The sequence below is a fragment of the Xiphophorus hellerii genome, chromosome 5 (assembly GCF_003331165.1).
Source record: "Xiphophorus hellerii strain 12219 chromosome 5, Xiphophorus_hellerii-4.1, whole genome shotgun sequence".
NCBI classification, from domain to species: Eukaryota; Metazoa; Chordata; class Actinopteri; order Cyprinodontiformes; family Poeciliidae; genus Xiphophorus; species Xiphophorus hellerii.
The window spans coordinates 13,810,416-13,834,808 of NC_045676.1; the positions used below are offsets into that span (position 1 = coordinate 13,810,416).

General features: G+C 37.3%; 1 protein-coding gene across 6 annotated transcripts in view; it reads right to left on the reverse strand.

Annotated features, from left to right (window-relative positions):
• The window catches only part of slit2 (slit homolog 2 (Drosophila)), a 105,827-nt gene that overhangs the window by 79,076 nt on the left and 2,358 nt on the right, over window positions 1–24,393 (reverse strand). For all 6 annotated transcript variants that reach the window (XM_032562928.1, XM_032562931.1, XM_032562927.1 and 3 more), the window contains exons 3-4: window positions 20,473–20,544; window positions 11,194–11,265 (exon numbers count right to left, since the gene is read on the reverse strand). In XM_032562928.1, coding sequence (XP_032418819.1) covers window positions 11,194–11,265; window positions 20,473–20,544 — 144 coding nt within the window. The remainder of the gene's footprint in view (window positions 1–11,193; window positions 11,266–20,472; window positions 20,545–24,393) is intronic.

The following is a 24,393-nucleotide window of genomic DNA, read 5'->3' on the forward strand; positions in this document are numbered from 1 at the left end:
GTTACTCTAGCAGTGTAAGTATATTTAGGAAACTTTATGACTTTGCTGTCTTTCCAACCAAAAGCCTCAGTTAAATCATTTTTTTATGAATGAAAAAATTAGAAAAATTAGAAAAAATGAGGAAACAGCATTACCAAGTTGTGTTCAATGATATAATATTTATTTACTTCCCTATCCCACCCTAAAGGCAAAGCTATAGTTTCATTTTTAGTGGTTCACATTGTGTTTTTATACTTGGTGTGTACGTTAGTGCAGTATTCTCCAAGAATGAGCCATCATAAAGGAATCATATACATGCCAGTACAAGTGAACCTGCTCTGCAAGAGCACCTTCCAAATCGTCCATTTTAGCTGAAACGTGGTGTTTGTGATCTGCACCAAGTTCTAAAATTTCACAAGTGAACAAACCGGAGCTGCAACAATAGTGAGGCCAACTCAGTTACTAGAAAACTTGAACTTCCAAACCCGTCTTCTCACATCTAGACCAGACTTCTAAAATTTTGTAACAGCTTTTGGCTTTGGTGGGCCTCCTCTAGATTAGTAACAGCCCCCCAAAACAGTAAACAGTAAACAAAATCATTCTTGGAGTATCCCTGCCTCTCAGACCAGCTATTAGATTCCTTCCCCGGTGCAAACCAATATGGATTTATCCTAAATAGAGGACAGGATTTAGGTACTGCAGGTAAGATATTAAATGTTTATTATGTTTTACTGGAACTTAAACTGCCATTCCTTTAAGTCTCACAATAAGTTAATTTAAGTTACTGACTCATTAAGTCATGACTGCCCACAGCAAGTATGGGTCAATACTGCTGAGTAGCTGCTTGCTTGATTGGGTGAGAAGAGAAGCATTGCATGATGAATCGTCCTGATTGCTCTGTAATCCATCTCATAATTCATCGACCGGGCGAGCTCATCAATCAATACACAACCTGCAAAGTCCCTGAAGATTTCTGCTTTTAGAAAGGAAGGTTCCATCGTCTTGTATCTTCTCAGCGGTGCAAAACCTGAGTTCACTTCGGGGGAAGTCATTTATACAAAACAGAAAATGTGAGTGGAAGTAAAGTAAGGGGACCCAAGATTAAGAGCGGGAAAGTTGGGTGGTTTTACCACACACGGTGACCCCTAATCACACATAAGGTTAAGATATACTTTGATGCTCAAGAAGACCTCACAGACACACAGATTCTCACAGACACATATTTCGCACTGTAACTACCTGCTTCCAGGTAAGCTCTTCCTGGCTTTGGATTGGTATGTAACCCTCTGCCAGTAATCCAGACTCAAGTTACTCACACTCACACACATAAAACACCTGGGCACTTCTCTAACAGACTCGCAGGCTCCATGCTGTAGGCTACCTGCCATAGACATTAAGGACTGACATACCTTTCTCCTATCATTTCCATGACTCCCTGCCTTGTTCTCCTCCTTTCTTTACTTCGCTTGTCCATCAATCTCCCTCTAGACTGCGCACTTTTTGCCGTTTTCACACACATCTATCTCACAATGGTGAAGACGCCTCTTTCTTCATCTCTGTAAATTCCTCACAGCGCTTTTTTCCACACCATTTAAGAGAGCAAATATGTCTCTAATCTTTCCTTTAAATTCCCTTCATTCATTCTGTCTGTATACACCCCTCCTCCTTCGCTGTAAGTTATTCCAGGCGCAGCTTTCACTCCCGGTGTGACATGACGGGCAAAGCAGCAGCATCACTGCTGGCAGCTCCATTATCCTGGATATCTCATCGGTTGACACTGACGCTCTCTGACCCTTTGCCCCACTGCTCTGAACTCTGACACCCGGGTGACAAGTGATTAATGAAGCCGCATGCATCCAGCCAAACTTTAGATAGACAGCTTCATGTTTTAACAACATCTGCGGAATTACATATTACATGAATATACAGTTTTGCTTTGAAAAACAAACTGAACATCAAATTTAGCTCTTTTCTTCACCTCTGCTTTCTGTATAAAATTTGCTCAATTTGGCAACGCAATCATGATTTGTAATTTCCAAACTCAAAACTTTTGTGCTAGTAACAATCTTCTTGTGGAAGTTGTCACTGAGGAAGGAAGATTGGGTTCCATTTTATCATTTTGATCTTCCAACCCCGCTCTAAAGTCTGCAGGCTGTGCAGTTCACTTGGCCTACTGGGAGTTACTCTGAATCAAGTCACCAATTTGTATTCCCATTTCTTAACATTGTTTTTATTTTTACTGTTTCTTTCATTTCATGCCCTATTTAATTAAAACCCAGCGTATGAGTTTTGTTTTCATTTGAGGGGTAAAATTTTTATTAAATACAGAGATAAATTAAATATCCACAAATATCCTCAAATATGAAGTACAATTTAATTGTATGTTATTATAAGGAAATTTTATATCATAATCCTGTAAATTCACATTTGCTCTGCTACTGTTTTTCATTTTGGTCAATGGTCTATGATAAAATAAGAGATCAAGCCCACTTATAAAGCCAAAATACCTCTAACTGACCTCTTTGAGGTAGATGTTTTTTTTATATATATCTATATAACAATTAACCAAGTTTCTTTACAGCGTCTTTTGACTCTTGAGTTGACAAATGACACTCCAACAGAGGCTCAACTACATCTTTTCTAATGTGAATGCACGTTAGACAGATTACACATTATAGGCATTCTCATATATCACTTTTCTATTCAGCAGTACATCAAATTCTACCTTTTACATTTAATGCTACATTCAAACTTAACAAAACTCTCCATTATTCTAATAAAGTTACCTTAGTGCAGTGCTCTCATGGTAAACTGAGTTAAATTTAGCAAGCCAAAGTTATTAAATCCAGCAGAGTTCAGGCCAGAACTCACGTCATGTTTTATGGTGCACAGTTAAAGCTGAGGATGTAATGCAGCTTAGCAAAAAACGAAAGAACAAAACTGCACACAGCAGTATTGACCACAAAAAGCACACAAAAAGAGCTGTACACATCCTTTACATCGTTGCTGTGTAAAATAATTTGTTGCTCTGTTGCCCCCTAAACAACATCAGCGGGTCTTTGAGTTGGAAAACTCTTGCTAAAATAACTCAAGAGTGAATCAGGTATTGTGTTCGGATGAGAATGACCAAATCACGTCATAGGAATGAGTCGCCTTGAGCGTTTCAGATAGGCGGTCATGTGATTCATATGATGGTGAGTCACCAACACCTCGAAATTGTTGTAACTATTAGCTCACACTCCAGGTAATTCATAAGCTGTGCAAGCATAACATGGAAACATTTGAAGACCAAGACGTTAAACAGCAAGGAAAGGAACATACAATTACCTTTCCCACTGTTTTGACTAAATACAATGTGTCTGATCCAAGAGTGCTAATGAAAACATTTCTTGAACTAGGAAAAACCTGTGTGTGTGTTAAAGAGCCGTTCTTTAATTAGAGTGCATTTTTGTGAGTTTTTATATCTGCTAGAAACAGGAACCAAGGGGTGCAGAAAACATTCCTGAATCGTAACGCAATGTGCCTGCGGCTATTCTTGTTTCTTCAATAAAGAAAGAAAATATATCTGAAGTGAAGCAAAAAGAGTGACAGGGTGGAAATGTATGAAATTTTATGACCATTGGTTGTAAGTTACCTCAAACTGTATCTTAGAGCTTTGAGCTAATAAATTCTATTATCAAACTTTGATTAAATTAATGAAAGTTTGTGAGCTTGTTAGTATTTTTTTTAAATTATTGGCTAAGGTTAATTTGTTTTGTTTTTTATGCAGATTGTGCTTATTTGTATAATCCTCTTCAATTTTCTGTATGAGAGCAAGCAAACGGAAAGTGTGGATAAATTTCATTACAAATGGTATAAGCATAAGAATCAAGGCTAAGCATAGGAAGTAAAGAAGTACCTTAAACGTTTATTAGCTCAAAGCTTTAAGATACAGTTTGAGGTAGCTTACAACCAATGGCTATAAAATTTCATACATTTCCACCCTGTCTCTTTAAAACTATATGAACAACAAGTCTTTATTGGAACAACACAACAATCATTGGAAATATGTTTGCTTGTACATTATTCACTAGCTCCTCAATAAGCTACTTTAATTACGTCAGATTTTATTATACAATATAATTTACTTCTTTGTTGTTAATTTTTATCAAAGTTTTATTACTGAAAATTGCATTTAATTGTATTGATGATCTCGCTGATAAAAACTGCAAGTCATAACATTTTGCATAGACAAAATTCATCCAAACATACTTTAAATTTTTTCTTACCAAAGGTTTAATTTTTCACAAGTTTTTGGTGGTAAGAGGGAGGCGACAGCCCAGTTCTTTGCTTGTATAAATCACCTCCTCCTTAGATCTCACGTCTGGAACATTCTTCACCTTTGACCGGTCTCAAACCCAGAGGTCATCGTCACTGTGGCAACAAAAACGCTTGGAGCACCTCTATCTTAATTAAAAAACATTATTTACTCAGAGAAAATTTCATTCTCTCTACCTTTGACCTCTCTCTTCCTTTCCCTTTCTCCCCCCTCTCTTTGCAACCAACAAACTATTGACACCATAGAAAGGCCCACATCCTCTGAAGTTTTCCTGCACTTTCGTGTCACACCAATGCCCAGGCTGTAGCACTTGGCAGAGTCTGCATGTGAGTGTTTCTGTGAGAAAGTGTGTGTGTGTGCGCGCGTGCGGGGTGTGTGTGTGTGTGTGTGTGGAGTGGGGTTAACCTTTCACAGAAGACAAAGCTACAACATTAAGACTCAGTGCTTTGTGGCAAAGCGTCATCAGGAAAGCGTTTAGTAGAGGATTAGAGAGTACTATATACACATCAACAAACACACAGTAAAAATGCACTTTTACTCATTCATTCAAACTCTTATTTAATGATAATGTAATGTGTGCCAATTAACTTTTTAAAATGTTCACTATGCAAAAGTAAAAGTGCTAGGGTACCATAAACAACTTTTCTTTGCAATATTTTCAACATCCCTTCTTTAAAAATGAAATAAAACTCAAAAGAGGCTAAGATATTATTTATCCAGATGAAATGACAATAAAATTGGACATAATTAAAAACTGAAAAGCAGAAATTATTAAGTAAATGAAAGCTGTTTTTTTGCCATTTTATATAGTTTTGTAACTGTGAATGAAATGCTAATAAAGATAATACTAACAAAAAAAGGGAATAAAAACTGAAGAAACTCAAAGGTTCAGATATGCATTAAGCATCTTTTCTGCTTTGTTGCAGATTGTCTATCAGAACAGCACAGAAATGAAATAATGTTCTTTTTTGCAACAAAATCATATCAAAATGAACAAAAGAATAAAAAGTAAACACGTATCTAAAATTCTGATGAGTTGAACAAGGTTAGATATTTACTTCTTGTCATCTTCTGCATTCCTCAGCTGAGTTCTCAGAACTGGCATACATGAAAAGTAGCATAATGTTGCAAAGCCATGAAGCAGACTGCTGAATCTTCTGCAAGCACAAGGTTAGACACTGAGAGCTTTAAAATAGTGTTTTATGAGCTTCTATCAAAACAGTGATTTGGTGGTATTAATGTTTTATTGCCTGAAAGGAAGGATGTTAGCTACCGGCAACAATAGCACGTTCAGTTTGATTACAGGGACACAGAGCTGGTCAAAAATGAAGTTCACTCTTGGTATACTGGGTGCATACTTGCTGCTGTTAACGATCCATCTAGACAATTTAAGTTTACTTATCCACAAACCAGTGTGCTAACTATTCAGTAAGTTTCGCAACCATATTCCACAAAATACTCAACATACTGTGCAAAGGTGCAAAGTCAACAGTTATACAGCAAAGATTGAGGAGCATATTAAAACTGTGATTGAGTTCAGACATAATCCTGAGTTGACAAGGAAATAGTTCATGTGATTACATGGTTATGTGGACTGGAGATGGATGAACAACTTTCCCATCATGACACTTCAGTTGCCATAAAAATGTCCCAGTCAGCCACAACATTAAAAATACAAAAGGCTATATGACTGACTATATTGTTACAGTGACTAATGTAATTGTATCAGGTGTTTGTGACGTAATAGTGAAGCAAATAAACTATAAATTCCAGAAATGGACACTCTTAAAAACAGAGCAAAAAAATCTGGTTATAAGACCCAAACAGGTTTTTAAACATTAAACATACATGTAGATTCTGATGAAAGCATGTTGATGTATACCACCAAACCACTGTAGCACAAACAATGGAAAAGTTTCATTATGCATGTAAATGTGCACTGTGGGGAAGATGTCAAGATGATGGAGGGAGTGCTGTGTACTGGGAAATGTTCTGCTGAGTAACGGTGCTGTGGTTCTGTTGGATGTTACATTGAAAAGCATTAGAGTTGATGCCTCTCTACTTCACTCATTCCCACTTTTAATTGGTTTCTTTTGGTCAGAAACTTGTAAAGAAACTTCTCAATTCTTAAGTATTCTTCAAAGTTTTGTTTTTCTCCTTTTTCTCTGCTTCAAATTAGAACTTTATAACACCTCAAATATCTTTGCTTGTAACACATCTACTTAAAATAGTCCTTTTAACAATTTTTTTTTCAAAAGTCTGCCTTCCTTTCCTTCTTGAAGGAAATTCTCACATAAAATACCAAGAACAAAATCTACTTAACCAATTTATGCTTCATGTTGCTTCACACTCTTAAATTAGCATAGACAGAATAAACAAAAATGTAATTAATCCAGACCTAATTAGCAATTGCAACAGTATGGTAACCAAAAATGACCATAATCTCCCACCGCACACACAAATATGGTCCATATTTAAACACACGGAACATTTCTGAATTCATAATCATTCATATCCACATATTATAATGTGAAAGCTGTGACTTATTCTTGTTTCCGCTTACCAATCATTCCCTTAATTTAAACTGGCCAGACAAAGATTAAAAATCTATCAAACTCAACAGGTTATCTTTTATTAATCAAAGTGTCAGGCTCTATTTGTCCAGTTTGTTTTTCAGTTGTGTTGTGAACCATGATTTAACTGGATACAATCTGTCCCTTACAACAAACAAACTCATTACAGATGTTATTGGAAAATGGCAGAAAATGTCATTTCCAATAATGTTAAATTTTCTACTTCAGGGAATTTGCTAGTAACAGCTATCACTAATGGTTTTTATTACAGTCTGACGCCTAAACCATTTGAGAGTGACAGTGAAGTAAAGAAATGTGGGATAGGGCTTGAATACCAGGTAACCTACCAAAATTGCCAAAAATTCACAACTGTTCTAACATTTATCACCTTTTTAAAGCTTCTGATTAATTTTTTTAAACTATAAAACTACCTCTCAGTGGTGTTAAAGGTCTATTTAATATACTTTTAAAATATTGGAAGGAGATGTGCTAATGAAGCTAAAGTAATAATTTTGCGTCTGAATCAACAATAATTTACAGCTGTTGACCAACATTGGGTCATGAGATCAGCTTGGGGTTGAACTTTCCTTGCTCTGCTGCACTTGCCTGCTCAGGATCATCAACCAAAGGTCACAAAACAGCTCAAACAACAACATAAATTCTTGTATGAGAACCATTTCCAACAAATTGACTTGGTTACTCTGCAACAAATGTTAACTGAAAGTCATCATTAACATACTTAAATCAGAAAAGCAACAGGAAATCACAAAGCAGTGTTTTCAGAAATCAGTTTTCTAATTTTTGTCTTTTCATTTTATGGACATACACTGTCAGGTTAGAATAAAAAAAATAAAAAAAATTTAAAAAATAAGAAAAAAAATATTTCACAGCATATAACAAGCATTGTATTTTTAAAAACATAAAATTAATCCTCTCACAATGTAAAATGGATAAGTTAGCGACAATGAATAATTAAATTGATTTTCTTTGTATTTATTTCCTTTGGGTTTTTTTTGTTAAATGTAGAAGTTTATCATACTCCTATGTTTTTATTTACTTGTTTTAATTTCTATTTAATTTAATATATAAAAATTGTTTTATACATTTAGTTTTATGCCTCACTAATCTTACCGAACATGGAGAACCAACCTCTACTTTTATCAGAACATGGATCCAGAGAAACCTCTACTAGCTTATAAATTATGGATTAGTTGTTCTTATTAAACATGAAGGACCAATATGTAGTCATACTTTTACCATTCTCTATTTCTTTTGGTTTTGTAAAGCATTTTAAACTGCCTTGTCCTGAATATGTGCTATATAAATAAAATTACCATACCTTACCTTAAACCGAGTTTGTATTGTGAGTTTGTATTGTCTGATCTTAAACCTAATACGACGGGTTTCTTGAGCTAGCACAATTCTTGGTTAAAGTCCAGAGCTTTAAGTTATTGCCAGTCCATCTTATTTTACAGAGTCCCTCTAATGAACTGGCACAGTTTGATCTCCCACTAAAAGTGTCTCATTGCTCTCTTCTTTTCCCCTCAGAGCAAACAGTCCCAGCTGTGGTCCTCAGTACTGCTGCTGTGTGACTCTAGTTGGAGAAGGGAACAGGAGGACTATCTCTGTGTCACATCCAGACAGAAACACAGAGGACATTTTGGTACTTCCAGAACAATATGTCTCCGGATGAGTCTTTGTAATGGAGTCAGGGCCCTGGAGTGCTGAGAAAGATGATGTGAGCATCTAATGACGGAGCTAAAAGGTGCGGTCTGGACACAGGTGTTTGAAAGGGGTGTGATGAAGAGGATTCAGATCTCATTCTAAATGTTCTTTCTTCTGTTCGTAGGAATTTGCAACACTACTATCAACAATTAGATCTTTTAAATACTTAGAAAAGCCATTAAACCAAACAACTTCAAAGCAACCTCCAATATTAAGTGAAAAAAGGTTTCTTAGATACTTTGCAGTATCCCTTGTGACATACTAATATTGATGTTTTTATGGCATTCATCGACCCTTGGACATGTAACCCATTGACTTTGACTATCTGTGGAACTTGTTGATATAGTATAGTAATACCTAATAAATAATTTTAGTACACGGCTATTGAAACCACTTTCTGACTCTGGTACATTTTTTAATTTATATTAAATTCACTAGAGGTCTACATTAGTAATGTTAACAGCATTTAACTCACCAACAAATATAGTTCAGGTCATTGCTGTCTCTGCTTTTTCCTGACAGCAATAGATCATTTGTCCTTGTCTCAGTTGTCTCAATATTCTGGCCCAACATGGTATTAAAAAAGTTAAGAAAGCTAATATAATACTATGTTGGTGCGTCAAATAAAACATCCATAGTTTTATTATGTTTTTCCCCAAACAAATATCTGACATCTAGACATCAGTTGTTAAGGAAACCCAGATTTGTTAGATTAACAAAAACAAGATACTTCAGTTTAAACCTTTTTAAATGTGTTGCTCAGGACTGAAACATGGACAAATATATCATTGTATTCTCTGATTTGCAGTTTTTTGTTTTTTATAGTACAATGATAGGTCAAGGTAAGCTAATTATATTCTTAAAAAATTTTAAGAATACATTTTTAACCTACAATTTAAAAGCTTTAATTCAAAGGTAAAACCAGTGGGAGTTCACTTACAGGAGCAACCCAATTTCAATAAATAATTCAATATGAATTCAGATTGTGATGCTTTGGAAAACTAATCTATCAGACTTATTGTGTGAATATTTTTTATTCAGTTCAGTTGACAGCAAAAATCCCATACCTTCACAACTGCACGTATTCAGGCAGAAATCAATCTCAGTCATGTGTTTGTCTAAGCAAACAAATGTACAGAAATCACACCTGACCTCATTCGTACTACAACTCAGCTCTCAGAAGGCTAAACCACTGAGTTGTGCAAAGGTTAAACCCATACAGTACGTACTCACAAACGCACACATTTCAAAGCCACAAAAAATGAAAACATTTTCATAATAGCAGGTTCAGCAAGTGTTCATTTATAGCTGCACTGTTGCAAAACTGAAAGCCAGTCAAGCTAGCACATACCTTAAGCCCTCAATATGAAACCCAACAAGATTGTATTTCAGAGGTTCTCAGGGACTTATTTTGTTTTCTAAAAGTGAAAAGAAGACTATAAAGTCTAAACAATAGCAGACAAGAAGTTTTTTGCTAGACAATAAAAATGTGCTTTAGCTTTCACCGAATGGTGTGCAAATGTCATTTTTCAGCAGTTTGATTAATTTTTAAATTGATTTTTTCTGCGCTGCTTTAATTTTTTGTGTCAGTGAATCTTAGCTGAAATTAAATATTTATACATCATCGATGCTGAGACAGCGAACATAAAAACGCTCGTAAGTGACATGTTGAGTAGCGCAATTTATCCGCGTTGTATTTTTACCTCAGCCCACACGCTGAGCAAAGTGCCAGCTCTTGGCCTTGAGAAGCACACACACTTGCAGAATCACAGACGCGCATGCAGACACACACCCTTAAACACAGCAGGTCAAGCCCAGCCGACCACGGCAGCAGCCGCAGAACATAAACAACTTTCACACACTGTGTGAATCAGCTCAGCATTTCAGCATAGCTTTAGATAAATATATTCAGCCGCACATATAAATATATGCAACCATAATTACTCCCCTAGACCCGCAAATGACCGTGACGGGAAGTCGGTTCCCACAGTTTCAGCAGCGTTGCAGGCCCAGCCCAACAGTACTGGGAATCCAAAACTCGGTTCACGGAGAAGACTGGGACACACTGGAGAAGGTGCTCAATGAAAACAAACAATGGTTTGCCAGGTTGAATGCAAACCAGAGCATTTATGTGTGCAACTGAAACTATTTTGTGGCGAAAAGGTATCCCAAGAGGAAAAACCAGTTTTGAAATATCTGATTAGACTGTCTTCTGTCGCCCATTCTCACTTTCTCCGCTCACAGACTAAAACACACACCTCTCTCCCAGCGGGCAGCAGCTGTTGGGGTGATAATCTCCATTAGCTACTGAACTGGCTGCTATGGACAGTGCCATGCTAATTTAGTTTCTCACTCTCCTAACACCTTCATCCAACCGAGAACCCCAGCACAATGTCACAAAGAACTTTTTTTTTCTTTTGCATTTTACAAAGAATTGTTGAAACATCAATCCTGGACTTGAAAGTGTTGGTGTTAGAAATACACAAACTCATTTAAACCATTAGCAACCTTTTGAGCTTTGTCACAACAAAAAGCTACAGACCTTCAGTAGAAATTAAATGAGCGACAGACATAAAAAAAACCAGCAGCATGACTTACAGTCTGTGAAGCTTTGTCGTTCCCAGGAAAAGTAGTTCAGGAAACACGGCCAGATTATTCCGATTCAGGCGGCTGTAAAAACACAAAATAAGATTAGATACCTGTTTCAATGGAGGCTTAATATATAGGTGTGAATAACTGCTATTTTTAAAAAATGTTTTGGTTTCCTTGATGCTAAAAATAATGGTAAACATTTTGTTCAAGTTTTTCAACTTTAAGGCATACTCTGGTTGCAGTTATAGTAGTCGTAATACAGACATGAGCCGATCCTTTGGCATTCATTCAAAAAAATTATTACAATTCCTTACAGATTTAAATTTAAAATTATTTGTATTCAACAAAGAAGTCTATTTCTGATTGGAAGTGAGACAGAAATCCCTCAAAAGATAACAAAACAATGCATATATACAGTATATACATATATTGTGTACAATATACAGGTCTGGAAAAAATTACTGCACTGAACCCCATTGAAAACCTCATGGTTATTCCATCAAATATTGATTTTTGAACTCTTCCGGAGTTAAAACATTAGTACTGTTGTTTCTAAAAGAATATGAACTTGCTCTCTTTGCATTATTTGAGGCCTGAAAGCGTCGCATCTTTTTCGTTATTTTGACTATTTCTCATTTTCTGAAAATAAATACTAAATTTTTGCTTGGAATTTCAGAGACATATTGTCAGTAGTTCATAGAATAAAAGTACAATGTTCATTTTACTCAAACATTTACATATAAAAAGTAAAATCAGTAATCAAATCAAATCATTTGAAGTGGTCACCTATTTTTTCCAGAGCTGAATGTACTGACATTTTATCAGTTGTAAAATCAAAAGTTATTTTTTGCCATTACATCAGTCAAACCCTTCTTCTATTGCTGACCAACTTTTTGCACTTTATCACTCTCATTGGCCTAATATTCTCTATTAAATTGGGACTCTGGCTCAGCCACCCCAAAATGTTACGACTAAAAGAACCAACATCTGTCCCAAGGTCAGGGGTCATCGTTCTATCCAGTGGTCATTGGGTGAGGTGGGGTACTCCCTGGACAGATCACCAGTCCATTACAGGGCAACACAGAAACACACATTCATGTTCAAACACACTCCAAAGGGTAGCTATAAAGAACGTGTTTAACACAACAGTCTTGTTTTTGGACAGTGGAAGAATCCAGCAAAACTGTCAAGAACATGCAAAATGTCTTGCAGAAAAAACACAGACTGGAAATGAAACCTCTTTTTGCTACAAGGCAAAAGTACTAACTGTGTCACTGTGGATCCCCTGAAGAAATGTATTGTTAAAATTAAAAAGATCACTTTGAACCTAAGTCTGATGGAGGTATGAATAATTTTGGGATTACCTGTACATTTATGCAGTTTCCCATGCTGAGAAATAACAAAATCACAGCTGTCACAAAGATTGAACAGTTTCCTAAAACAATTTCAACTGGCTAGGTTTTACAAAAAATAACAAATACAAAACTAATGGACACAATTTCATAAATGCATATGTTCATGGAAGTGTACACCTGAAAAAAAAAAGTTATCCACGATTTAATGGGTTGAGCAGAGCCGACAAACAAACACTAAACCTGCGAAAGATGAAGGGAGGAGAGGGGGGAGAAACGCAAAAGGAAGGGTTTCAGCTGACGGGGGCGATGGGGAACGTTATTTCCACAAAGACGAGGGAGAGGAGACGATGTGGGAAAAACAAACAGGCAGTCTGGCCGGGCTACCGAATGTGTGAAAAAGACCCCACTGAGTAAACAAGGCCCTCACAGGGGAAGAACCCACAACAACTCATCATCACACTCACACACACACAGAGAAGAGTTGAGAGAACTCAGGCGAGTTTAATAATCTGGGTGCGATCATTTAACCCCGGTTGAGAGGAGTGAAGAGGTTTGTGTGCCAGTTCATGTTGGTGTGTGTGGCCGAGTCTTAAAGTGAGTCAGAGCAGAGTAAGGCAACAGAGTGACACAATGAGAGATGGCCTGCTGAAACAGTTTAACCCTGACACACACACACACACGCCTACACGCAAACACGTGACAGGGCCAGCAACGGATGCTCTCTGGACTGCTACAGGACACAAATAAAGGGGGAAAGTAAATACGAGAAAAACAAGAATGAGTTAAATTTGAAAGAAAACCTGTTAGAGGCTGAAAACAACGACATCATTCAACAGCAAGAGCTAAGCTGGAATTATTTAGATCAAAGCATGCATATTCATGTGTTAAAATGGCCTAATCAAAGTGCAGCTCATATTTAAATTAAATGAGAGTTTATATGGCTACAGCTGGTAGAGAGATACCTCAGAAGACTTCAGCTATAACTACAGATTAATTCTGATGTGGGAGTACAAATGCATGCCACACTTTTCAGATTTGTAAGAATCAGAAACATACAAACAAGTTCAAACACTCGTGTAAGGTACTGTATTTAAAAAAAAAAAAACTCTCCAAGTTGATACAACAAAACACCGACTCATTCAAAAATTTGAAGATCTGCCATTTCTCCTCTCATCAACTTTTTCCTTTTCCAACCTTTGTGTTTCACCTCTTTTTACGTCCAAATAAGCCGACCCGGACTCTCCTTAAATAACATCACCCTCCCCGCATCTGTCTTCCACCCCAGAGTGCACAGACGTGCAAAGACACCGGCGCACACGCACTGACATTCATGTTCCACAGTTACATCAGAGGCTGCTTAAATATTTAACGGCCAGCAGAAATGATGTTTCTAAATTATTCACCAATCTTCCGTTAACGCTCGCTCTCGCAGCTAAGAGCTCCACATGGTCCCAGAGAGAGAGGCCCACTCCCCTCTGCAACTCCTGCTTGGCCATCAGAGCCCGTTAGTGGGCTAGACATCCCCCTGGGAGGGTGTGTGCTGGAGTGGCGATGCCAGAAAGGTGGTATGAGCTCATCCTCTTAAAATAGTCTCACAGTGCTGTCAGACTTGGAGAACCAGATAATGAAGTAAAAACACAGAAATCAAATCTTGTCTTATTCCCTGAATCTCAGGGGGAGAGGGGGGTGCTCAATGAGTTTATTGATCCGATACCTTGTTTTTGTTTTTTTTACAGTATATAGTAAAACAAAATATTAGATTAACCAAACAAATGGATTTTTGAACTTTACAAATTTGCTTTCTCCTCCTCACAAAAACTTCCCTGAGGTTAAGAATTCTTAAATTTAATTATTGATAGTTTCCTCTTTAATAAGATGCCTTTCATCGGAATGAGTATTCAATAATTCAAAGTATCAAAAATCTCCCAATGCAGAACGAAACAGAAATGAAATGATACATTCACATCAAGTAACTCCACTAAAGGTTGTGGAGTGGTTGTCACTAAAGTGCTGACTTTTTTTTCTCACATTTGTTAATTATTGCAGTTCATGTCAATTCTTTTGTTATTTCTATGCAATGTGTTGTAATACATTTTACGACCCCTAAATACAAATAATTTCTTTTCACAGTTTATCTCACACCATAGAGGTCTTGTGGGGACGCATTCAATCTGTTTTCAGTAAAATGAAGCAAAATTTTAATTACCTCTAAGGGTACCGACCACCAATGTATTTCCATATCTTGCTTAGAAAGCTAATAAATGTTTTTGTTTGATTTTTCTACGTCACAAAGATTGTAGTGAGCAACTAGTTTCTCAGCAGCTGGAGAGCAGAAATCATGTTGCATTTCCTTTTTCACATATTGGATTTATAAAGCCTGGAATGTACCTTCAGACCATTGCTTTAGTTTCTGATAATTTTGTTATAGGCGTGTTTATATAACCAATGATAAACAGATGCTGTATTAAGTGAAGCATTTGTTTGTGCAGCCGTCATGGATGAGACCATCCAGTGTTTCTTTTTGCATAATCTGGACCATAGGTTTCCTCTATCCTGACAAAAAGATACAATACTAAACACTAAAAATACGACATCAAATATGAGACGTATTTTTAACATTTCTTGACTTCAGAATGAACGTTCATTCAAACAAACCTTTGTCTAAACTCTTCCAAATAGTCATGAGTGGAAATGGGAATCTGTTAGTAATTATGCAACCATCCATAAAACCCTCATGATGCTAAGGTGTAAATGTATTGACGCGTACAAAACCGTAAATTTAACAAAAAATTCGTTATCTATAAAAAAATGCAAATACAAAAATGAAGATACAAAATCAGCTATATGTTTCCTTTTTCTTTCACTCCAAAAAACAAAACAAAACACGGCATGCACGGTCAAAAACTGTATTGCTCCATGTCTATGCAATCCTTCCGCCATCAGTGTTTTTTCGAATATAATATAAAGCTCAACAGGAAGTCAGCTTTTCAAAATAAAACTAAATTTCACAATAAAAATGGCCTGAATAAATATTTACCTTCTTTACTAAATATGACAAAATTAAAAAACAAAGCATTGTACAGATAATTTAAATATTTGTTATTTATGGCTCCAACAGGTCAGGTTCACATAATTGGGATTATCTCTGTCATGTAACATTTTGATATATGCATTTTTAGAACTTATTTAATCAAAAAAGATCAATAAAGAAGAACTAGTTTATGTTAGAAGCATGAATCTAGCTAGGAATGTGAACTATTAAGCCTGTTGGCTGAACTTAAATAAGTGTTTTTAACAGTGAACTTCCTCTAAATTAAATATCTGTAAAATAATTTTTCTATGACAATTAATGTGTCCACAAATAATGTTGGCACTTAAATTTCACTTGTATTTCAACATATATTTTGAGAAAGACGTTGTGCAACAGATGACAAGTAAGAACTATTTGCTCAGTTGAATCACTTCCTTTTCCTTGTTCAGAGCTAAGTAGATGCATTCATTTAAGAAATGCCTTCAGTTTTAGTCACTTAATGTTTATTTGAACGTACAAAGTTCAGCCAACACCGGATACCTTGGGATTTTCATTCTGTGTTGTTTTGCGCTGCCTGTGCCAAGCTGAGCTTCTTTGTTTCTCAACCTGAAAGAATGTATCTTTGTCTTTTCTGGGCGTGTGCATGCAGATGCAGTAAACAGCCACTTCCATACTCATTTGTCACTTGTCAAAGTCTGGCCGAAAGTGAATGAAGACTGAGTGGCCAGTGGTCTGAGGTGTGAGAGTGACTCCAATGAGTTAATGTCACACTGCAGCGTGGCGATAATCCTCACGGTCATAAACAGATGCTAGGAGGCCAGTAACCGCACAGTAAACACACTCATTCTCTCTCAGGCATGTATAGGGCGCCACAACGGTGTGCTGAAGCATGGAGATGCAAATGAAGTCATAAATACACCGACACATGAAAACTGAGTAGCTCAACAGCACAACTCAAGATTCTGGATGGGGGAAGAAAAAAAAAAACTACCTCAACCATCATGTATGACACTGAAAGTGCTGTTGAAGCTTTAAAGCTCGTAAAGAATATTTAATACACACAGACACATGCAAACTTTTGTGGATAGTTCAATGACTTCACCGAGGGCCACTTTAAACTAACTATCTGATCTGGTTTTACATCTGTTCCAGGAGTATGTACTGTTGGTTCACAGCTGTACTATCTAAAATGAACAAAGATCCGTTATCTGACAAACACTTACTCCATCCTATCTCACAATCTCCTAATTTAAAGTTCAGGTAAGATAAAATCTTTGCCTGAAAACACAGATATGCTGAAATCTCATCTTATCACCTGACCGTCAAATTCCTTTGCTATCAGCCAAAAATCCATCATCACTGTAGGGCTCTTCCTGTAATTGGTGTGTGTATAGCTACATGGGCAAAAGGTGCAAAAAAATAACCACAGATGTAAATGATCTACTTTAAAAAGTTATCCACGCAACACTATTGTAATTTTCAAATATATAGTTTAGAAAAATGTTGATTAAATATCCACTGAAATTAGTTTTTAAGTAAACATACTCATTGAACAAAATATTAAAGCCTTTAGCTGCTCTGCTTTTTCACGTGTTATTAGCTGACATTATCTGATTAGTTGGTCAGGCGTCTTTATTTCAGAAGAGAGAATACTGTATGTTATTTCTGACACATGAATAGTGTTGTGCAGCAACAGGTGGGGAAGGGGCATTACAGTGTACACTCTAGACTCCATTCAGGCTTAGAAATTCTGGTCTCTGACAATTTTTATGGGTTCTCATTAGAAGCTCTTTAAAGAATAAAAACGGTGTGATGGAAATTTTAACATTAAATTATGTCTGTGTAACCTGAGGGTTACTTTTTGAGTGTTTCACACCTAATGGTTCTTATTGTGTGGAAGATTTCAAGATTCCCTGCTCATTAAAAACAGACAGTGAAAAGGATGTAATTATTCAAACAACCATTTAGCAGTAATCCAGGCTCTTTCTCTGAAATCCACCATCTAGTTGCAATTCTGTTTTTTCAGGCTTGTACAAAACAAGCACGAGGTTTACCACTCTCTAGTTCCTGCTCCCAAATTTCCTTTTCTTGAACCTACTCTAAAACCTTTCTTTAATAATATTTGTCAATTACAAGTTATTTAAAAAAAGTTTTTCTCTTGGCTTCTATCCTCATCTTCTCACTACCTTTAATTGTTGTTCTCTTTTCAGAGCACTTGGACTCAACATCTTTAATCTCTCCAAATTTAAACAGAGGTGATGCTTCAATCCTTTAACATGCAAATGAAAGATGTCAGGATCAGGAGCTCCTCTCTTTCCCATTTTATAACCTCAGGGTTTTAGATAGGAATTTGTGACATGCCTACATAAACAGAACAATAGAAGGAGAAACCCAGATGGTTGACAACGGTGCAAAAACATGAGAAGAGGTTAAAGAATGACTGACAGGCGAACGGAAGCGTTAGAGGGTTTTTGGGGCCCCCCAAAAACCAAGATAAAACCAGTACTGACAGAGCAGCCTTGCGTAAGCGAGTGCCTCTATGTGAGTGTATGCATACACACATGCATGTGTTTATATGTGTGCATGAGTGTGTTGTGACATGCCTGCCTCTCCCCCAACCCCAGTCTAACCCTCGTCCCCCGAGACAACAGGCCCACACCTGACCCAGCCCTGCACTGCTTGGCCCTCCAGAGCCAGTTGCAGAAAAGGATGAGAATGGGAACTGTTTTCCACCCCTGTGGGGGGCAGTCAGTGTGGATCCATCAGCCCAGCTTAGGGTCTTCTACTCTGGGTAGCGGTGCCCAGCAGGCCCCTTCTAGCCCCCTCCAGCCCCCAAGACGACAGAGGCCTTTGAATTGACCCCCGGACTCCAGACTCCAGAGACGTGCCTTTGTCTGGCATCTGTGGGGGGGTATTGATGACTGACTCCATCTTTGTGTTTGTGAACATGCCAATCTAGAAGCATTGCATTACAGCACTATGACAGGACAGCCATGTTGTATGACAACATGTCATTGGGGAGACGTAGCGTTGCTATTTGAATGAACATGTGTTTTAAGCTTCTATTGCATATGGATGCATGAGAGAAGACATTTACCAGCTTGTACCATCGCTTTATATCATGGATTTTCAGTCAGATTTCTCTGTTGAATCCAGGTCATACACAGTTGGAATGTTTCTTTCTTATCCACTACTCTGTGCAGAAATTCCTCGAACTGCTTTGCCAGGCAGTGCTCTGCATTGCCTGCAAGTGAAAAACTAGCACATTCCCTCTAATGGTCCATAAAGCTCCCCACTCTTTCAATAAAGAGCATCAACAGAGCACAGAAAAGAAAGGCATGAGACAAAATCAGTCAGGAAATCATAATAAACCATCCGCTTCATCCCCACAACTTTCAAAGAATTTAACCAAAACAGCAATCAAAGAGATAAAATGCTTTCTTTTGATTAGTACTTGGTACATATTACTTGTGTGGATGTGTACAGGGGAATGCAGGTATGCTTTTTTAATAAAAAGTTTAGATTGTAGACTCAAGAGAACAGTTAGACTTAGTAAAATAAGTATTAAAACTCAACACATTTTGCTGAGTTAAGCTTCTCACTACATCTGTAATTAATAAGTACAATGACATTAAAAACTGAGCAAAACAAAAAAGAAAAACAAAGTGTTTCACATCAAGGTGGCTCTGATCCCAGACATGGGCTTAGGGTGCGAATTACTGATATCAAAATCTGTGAGAAAATAGTTGTGGGTCCACCATTAGTAACTTTTTCATCTGCAACCTATGTAAGCTTTTTTTATTTATTGTTACACAGTTTCATTTTTCTTTTTACTGTCCAGATATTGTAAAATGTAACTTGTTGTGGGTTCACACAACAACTCCGCAGCTATTAACTTTTCACTTTTTAGTATGTCTCCATGTCCATGACTTGCAAAACTGTACAATGGATAATCAACATTATTTTCTTAATCTAAGAAATGTGTGTTTTCCCAGAAATCTAAGGATTGATGGCGGCAGCACCTGGTCTGGCTGTATCACAAAACCTTCCCATAATGCTTTGCTCAGACCTTGAGAATCAGATATTCCCAGCTTGCTGGTAGAGTAACATAAAGAGCAGCTGAAACATGGGTCAGTATGGGTTATTATGCTCAAATCAAGGTACTAATTTTGTAAAACAGGTAAACAACTTTTTTTTTTTTTTTAGATTTTTCTGCACAATTTGTAGCAGTGATCTAAATGGGCCAAACTATTAATGAGTGGAATCAAAGCATAGAGTAAATATATTAGTGTTAGGCTGATGTGTGAAAAACATATCTAGGATTGCAACTCAAATGTTTTGACAAAATTATGAGAGTAAAATCTAATTTTTTAGCTGTTTTACCACCGTGTTTAAGCAGCATGCTGCAGCTGACATACAGATGCTTTGATTGGCACAAAATATATGTGGAAATTTTTTAGTGTGCTACACATCCACCAATCAATTGGAGGCCATGCATTGCTCAATAACAGCCATGTGTTACTTTAGTAGACGTAAATGTTGTTTATTTCAATTTTATCTCAGACATTACTTGAGACTGGCAAATTGTTATTCTTAGATAATTAAAATCATATTAGTGGCAAAAAATCATGATTTACGCATCTCTAGATTTCATAGTTCTACTATAAATGACATAATTTTTCTAATCATTTGTGAATAAAGTCCATTCATTTATCTTCACGTAATTTCCCCATCATTATGGGAGAGGCAGAGAAAAATAGAGGGAAAATATGTGTTGCATAAAGTACTTATTTTTGTATGTACATCCACTTCTAGGGCAATGTTTGGAAAGAAAATGACCCAGAAATATTTGGTAACATGACAAACAGTGAGGTTAAAGTGGATAACAGCTTCACTCACAGTCTCTCCAGCTCCTTCAGGTCCTGGAACGCTCCTCTCTCAATTGTGGTGATTTTATTCTCCATCAACTGCCTGTGAAAGAAACATCAAAAAGGGGGGAGGAGGGTGAGACTGTGAGAACTGGATATAAAAAAGGGAAGAGATTGGTTGATAAAGAGACACACAGTGTCAGAGCTGATGGATGCATGAGAGACCAAACAGAAGGAGAGGCATGGCGATATTGACCTGCAGTTAAGAGAGAAAAAAAAGGCAGAGCAGAAACTGACAAAAAGATGGAAGGAGATTGACAATAGAGAAGAGAGGGAATGGAAGAAGAGAAAGAAATGATCAGTTGCATTTGATGTGAAAAAAAAAGACGGCAGTGTGGAGGGGATGGAAAGTCAGAGAATGTTGAAGCAGGAAAAGAGAGTGAGAAAGACAATCAGCGACAGGTCGATAAGCCCTCAGAATCGACTTTAAAAGTAACCCATCAGTTAGACAGAAACTCATCCATCATCCAATTTACTTGCTGTCCAATCACATCGCTGTGACCACTCATTCCCTTACACCAGCACAACTCCAGCAGGATTGTGCCGCTGACCAAGACCAACAACAAGACACAAATGTTTAATGTGCTGTAAGCACAAGATGATTAAGGAATGGGGAAATAAACGTGACCCATATCAGAGAATTTTACACAAAGAGATTCAAAACAACCACTAATTATGCTAATGCAATTTGTGGTCATGTGTGGCTCTAGGATCGTAAAGATCTGCACAATTTTTACATCGCTCTGTGGTTATTTTGAATCTATCTATTACAAATTTCCAGTCATAACTTCTCTTTTCATATCATTTTACAAATCTTTGTGGTTGTTTTCACTCCAGCTCAGATTTACATTTGTCTGGAATCTAGCTTTGAGTTTCTGTGGTTTTATCACACAAGTTTATGACTGTTTGGTTGGTGACTCACATTGCCAGTCAAATCGATTTAAAACTTTGTAAGCAACTTGTCATTTTGAAGATTGATTTTTAGGTTAGTTTGATTCAAAACTCTGGTTGTTTCCATTTTTTCTCATCCAACCATCCATTATCTATACATGCTAGTTCTTGCAGAGTGGGTGTTGGGGTTTCAGGAATGATTGTCTATCTCGAACTGTAACGGGGCTGGGAAAGCCCTATGCAGGTCACCTCCGCCTGGAGAGAACCCACGCATGCACAGGCTGGGATTCAAACCCAGAACTTTTGCTTTGGTAAAGATGTGTCAAAAACAACAGGACACCGGCCACTAAGAGCTAAAGTTGGACACCTCCAGTCTAATCAGTTATCTTCTCTTCTGCATTGGAGAAGCTTTGGTAATACGTGAAAACGGATTCACAGACGCTCTCCATTCATTCTGCCTGAGCTTCAATTATTTTGGAAACAACAAACAAACAAAAAATTCAGGTTGTAGATTTGCAAATCTGGTAGAGGAATACCCCAAAAATACTCTCTGTTGCAACTGCATCAAAAGATGCTTCAATGGGCGCTGAATAAAACTGTGGGACACAATTTTCATATATTTTATTTCTGAAAAATTGTGAAAAACCATATACTTTATATGTTTAATTTAAATGTGAGTGCAAAGACAAAGTGTGAAAGAATTCAGAAAGTGCTATTGATGTTGATTGTTTATTCATTTGTAAAATCTTGGACATGATGGTAATTTAAAAAGATGTATAATCAATAATTATTAGAATATTGCACATAAGGTGAACGCAGTTGAAATGTTGGTAATTAAGGATATAATCCCAATGGAATTCCAGTAATGTGCTTTAAAACCATTCACATTGCTGCTCAGTGGTGATCAGGCTTTCCCAGTAGCAAATCAGAGCTGGGGAACTCTGAACCAGGTCTGATCTTAGGTTTGGAAACTTGTTCTTACTTGACTCTCTCTCTCCCTTTTCCTTCCCCTCCAGCCTTCCCTTCCAGCAGCTGCATTCCTCTCTCCGCGGTTACACCTAATGACCGCTATCTCTTTCCATTCTTGCCCTCCATCATTTCCTCACCAGTGTGTTAATCACTCCAGCACATGGACCCCGGGGCCCAGTGGTTAAAATAAACCCCGCCTGACACTTCCAACTGGCAGATTAACACGACGGCATTAACAGGTGCCAGAGAGCTGCTCTTTGTTGGTCGCGTAGGCTGTGTACTCAGCGGTACAACTGGATGCAGTGCTGCATGCGGCAGGGCTTCAAAATGCAGGACGGGATAGGAAACTGATTAATCTGCGTTGCAATGGACTGTTTGGAGCAAATGAGAGCACATCAGAGCTGTGAGTGTGAATATCATTTACTGCTGTCTTTGCAACCACCTCCACACTTTAACTTCAACCTCAACCTCCACTTTTGTGCATATATACAAAAAATACAAGCAAATAAAGACCTGCTCACACACACACAACCCCTATATACATATATATATATATATATATATATATATATATATAGATGCAGTGATATCTACACAATGCCATCCAAACATAAAAAAAAAAACATGTAGCAGCTGAAAAATTTATAACTACAACTGAAACTTTTACGGCTCTGAAAGAAAAGCCACGCAGTATCAAAAACAAGAGCTGAACATGTCAACGTTTCTCTCAGAAAATATATTTTTATTGGAGCTGTAGATATGAAATTCACACCATATGCGAGAACCCAAGACATCCACACTGATATTTTATCAGCTTACAACTGATAGAATATTGACCAAATCAAAGCAACTTGGTCAATATTTTATCAGTTATAAACTTGGCATGTGGAATAAGTACTAAACTCATAGAGAAAATGAGATGCAAAAATACAAGAAACCAATAAAATAGATTAAATAAATGAAAACTGAGTATTTTGTGAACAATCCTGCCCCCTGTCAGTGCAAAGCAATATCAACAGGCTTAGTCTTAACTTATGACCCATTCAAAGGTTTTTTTTTATTAGCAAAGTGTCATAAAAGAAGCATCTGCTAATACATAACAGCAAACTCTTCCAAGGTATTCATAAAATTCGCATTGGTTTTGACCTATTTCTAAAGGTTCTCATGGTCACCATCGAAGCTAAATTTCAAAAAAGCCTGGCGCTCTTCAAAATATTTTTCACAGAAGAGTCAAAAATATAATCAGTGCTGTTCTGTAAGAGCCAAGTACCACAGAAGGACCTGGAATTAAAAGACCTTAGAGAAGACAATCTTAGTATACTCTACAGGCTCATTTCCACTGAGCGGTGTGGCACGAGCCGATGCAGTTTGGTCCGATATTTTATAGTTTATGTTCCGGCTTGTTCACGAGAGCATTTCCATCGCCAATTGGACTCTCACTGGGCAGGCAGGATTAAAATAAAATGCCTTACTTTGCATAATAGTAGAGCGACAACAAATGTGATCCACTAGTATGTCTCGTAACATTTTTCTGTCCCCTGATCAATGGACTATGTTGGGTGACGCCAGTGGCTCCACCTTAACCATAACGCTGTTCTTTGGACCTTGTGCAGGAATAGTGCGGTACAGGTCAGGTCTTTCAGCAGCTTTTACAATGGAAACAGACAAAATAGCGTACTGAACCACAGTGACCCGTGCCATACTGCTCGATGGAAACAAGGCATATGTACACTCATTGCACAAGACTCCACTCATCCACTCATTTAAAGTTTACTGCAGAACATTTGGACAGGCTAGTGAAGCCGCAAATTGTGTTTGGCAAAGAAGTGGCACAGCACAGCATCATAAAAACACTACACAAACTTTAAAGTTTTCAGATATCAGTCTCATGATGTGGGGCTGTTTCTCTGTATTCACTCTCGATAAAAAGCTGAAACATAGGAGGATTTTTCTCCAAGGTAAAAGTCCCAAGCACAGATTTTGTTCAAACAAAAACAAAAAAATTAAAACTACTAGAGTGAAGATCAGAGTG